General features: G+C 28.6%; 1 protein-coding gene across 1 annotated transcript in view; it reads right to left on the bottom strand.

The window, feature by feature from the left end:
- Positions 1-742, bottom strand: part of LOC145068462 (myb-related protein 315-like) — a 3,944-nt gene extending 3,202 nt beyond the window's left edge. Inside the window, exons 1-2 of the mRNA XM_079015430.1 lie at positions 438-742; positions 221-350 (exon numbers count right to left, since the gene is read on the bottom strand). Coding sequence (XP_078871556.1) covers positions 221-350; positions 438-570 — 263 coding nt within the window. The 5' untranslated portion in view covers positions 571-742. The remainder of the gene's footprint in view (positions 1-220; positions 351-437) is intronic.
- Positions 743-2,612: the final 1,870 nt, after the last annotated feature.

Here is a 2,612-nt window from a genome sequence, read left to right as displayed (position 1 = left end):
AGTAGAAAAACCAACTATCTATCTGGTTGAACCCAAAAACTCTCCGAACCCGAAAATATGTATTTTTAGGGAATAAAACCCGAAATTTTAGAGTTTGTGTTTCATTTTAGGCAGAAACCGAATCAAACTGAACAGTACTTAGATGAAAATGGTCTCCTTAATTCCACTCAATAATATAACTTTATAAAACAAAAGAATAGTGGAATTATGTAAAGATTACCTATTGCCAAGACGCGAATGAAGTTGAATAATCATATCTTCTTCGGCTTCTGTAAACGCGCCTCTTTTGAGGTCTGGCCGCAAGTAATTAATCCATCTCAACCTACAACTCTTTCCACATCTCATCAACCCTACAACACACACACACACAAAGATATTAATTCCAAAACACTCATGAGATCCTTAAAGTACAAGAGCAAAAAAAATCAAAAACGAACCTGCAAGCTTGGGAACAACTCGCCAACACTGAATGCCATTGTTGAGGATAAAGTTCATGAGCTTATGATCTTCATCAATGGTCCATGGTCCTCTTCTTAATCCATTCTTTTCACAACATGGTTGTCTTCCCATCTTGATTGCATAAAACACTAGAATAAAATACGGGTAAACAAACTAAAGGTGTGATGTACTGATGTATACGTGTATGTATGTAAATATATAAGGCTTTGAAACCCGTTATCTGAAAATAAGAAAGATGGGAATAGAAACTTGTGTCGTTTGTATACTGAAATGAAAGCAAAGATTCTGACAACTATCATAACCCATGATTGAGTAAGAAAGCACCAACCTTTATCACTAAAGATTAATTTATATTTTGTTAATGATCATAATTATTGTCAAAGAACAAAAAAGTAATTAAGAAATGGAAGAGACATGAGTTACATGCTTTTTAAAATATGAGATGAATAGAACCACAAAAGTCTTGTGAAATTAATTTAATCCAAAAGCAAAACATTACTTGTAATACACTATTCGGAAAAAAAAACATTATATAATATTATCTTTTTATTTTTTTTTCTGTCATTTGTATTCAGGTCTAAAAAAAGCCGAGTTTGATGCAAGAATGCAAATACATAGTCGAGTTTGATTTTGTGAATGACTCATGTGGCCTTTGTTAAGTCCAAAAGTTCAGGTTCTATCTAATGAATCCATATTCAAAAAGTTTAGAGTTTAATGGGTAGTTATATTATTATTATACTTTTCGTTTAACTATATCATTTTTTTTCTTAGTTAATGTTATAAAGTTCAATGGAACATGTTTTAAAAAAATCATGTATTATAAAACCTAATTTATATATTTATTTAAGGATTAAATATTTTATTTTTCCATTAAAGAGTTCAATGATTGAAGTCTATATACATTGATCTTTAAGATGGCATCCAACATTCTACATAATTTAGCTCTTCTATTAAATCATGTATAATGGATGTTGTAAATACTATGACTCAAGACATATATGTTAAAAGCGTCTAAATTCGTTTTTCTGTTTAGAAAATCCTCCGAGTGTTTTTCAAGTTTGATACTGATTTGAATATGACGACACGAATTAAGATCAAATATCTTATAGTCGGGTTTGTTGAGTTATGTTTTGTTCATTTATACTTAATTTGTTTAATTTTAAACAAGACTTATTTTTATATGAAATATTGGATAGGTTCCATAATTGCAAGGTCCCCCTTATGGTTGTCAAGTTTCATGAATGGGGAGCAACCTTTTTTGTTTAATTTTTTTTGGTGAGGCAGATATTTTATTCCAATATTCCTTTTGTACGAGTCTATATTTGCTAAATATATTATCAGTTTTTAATTTTTAATTAAAAAGATAATCATTGCAAGAAAGTAAAACAATTAGGCTGCGCATGGTACAAATCCACTGTGGTTTTATTGAACTTTTAAAGTACATTTTGCTAGTGGACTTATTTTACATAATACTTTTGGCATATTATATAACACGTAAATACATAACTCATTTAATTACAAAGTTTTTGAAGTTTTGGGATAAAAGTTTTACATTTTGACATATTAGTCCCTGCAATAAAGGTTTTAATTTTTGTAGATTTAGTCCCTATAAAATCTTTTGGCATATTTAATCCTTGCAACAAAGATTTTATATTTTGACAAATTTAATATCTGTAATTTTTTAATTTACAAAAAATTAATTACAAAAATTATCCTCCTAATTTACTAGAGAATATCAAAGCCTATTGTTTTTTATAGAAATGGTCCATATGTTTAAAAAAAGTACAAAAATTGTCCCCGTAGTTTAGAAAATGTTATTGTGTATTTTTTTTATAGAAATAGTTCATATGCTTAAAAAAATTACAAAAATAATCCATACCTACATACTTTGCAAGTTTTGTCCTTACACTTTCCTACGTCGGCAAGTTTTGTCCGCCCAAATAATGCACAAAAAACAATAAAAAGATTAATAATAATAATTTGTTTTTGTGTGACTAGAACATAATAAGCAAAACCTCCCAGTGTACCTGCGAAGCGGAAAGAAAACAATTTCTATTTAATATATATATATATATATATATATATATATATATATATATGTTCTAAAAATCCTGATTAGGTTCCGATTAATCTCCGATTAATGCCTAGGCGCT

Source organism: Lactuca serriola, chromosome 8, assembly GCF_051521515.1.
Source record: "Lactuca serriola cultivar US96UC23 chromosome 8, Lser_US96UC23_V15, whole genome shotgun sequence".
Lineage (NCBI taxonomy): Eukaryota > Viridiplantae > Streptophyta > Magnoliopsida > Asterales > Asteraceae > Lactuca > Lactuca serriola.
This window is presented reverse-complemented; position numbering and strand designations above follow the sequence as displayed.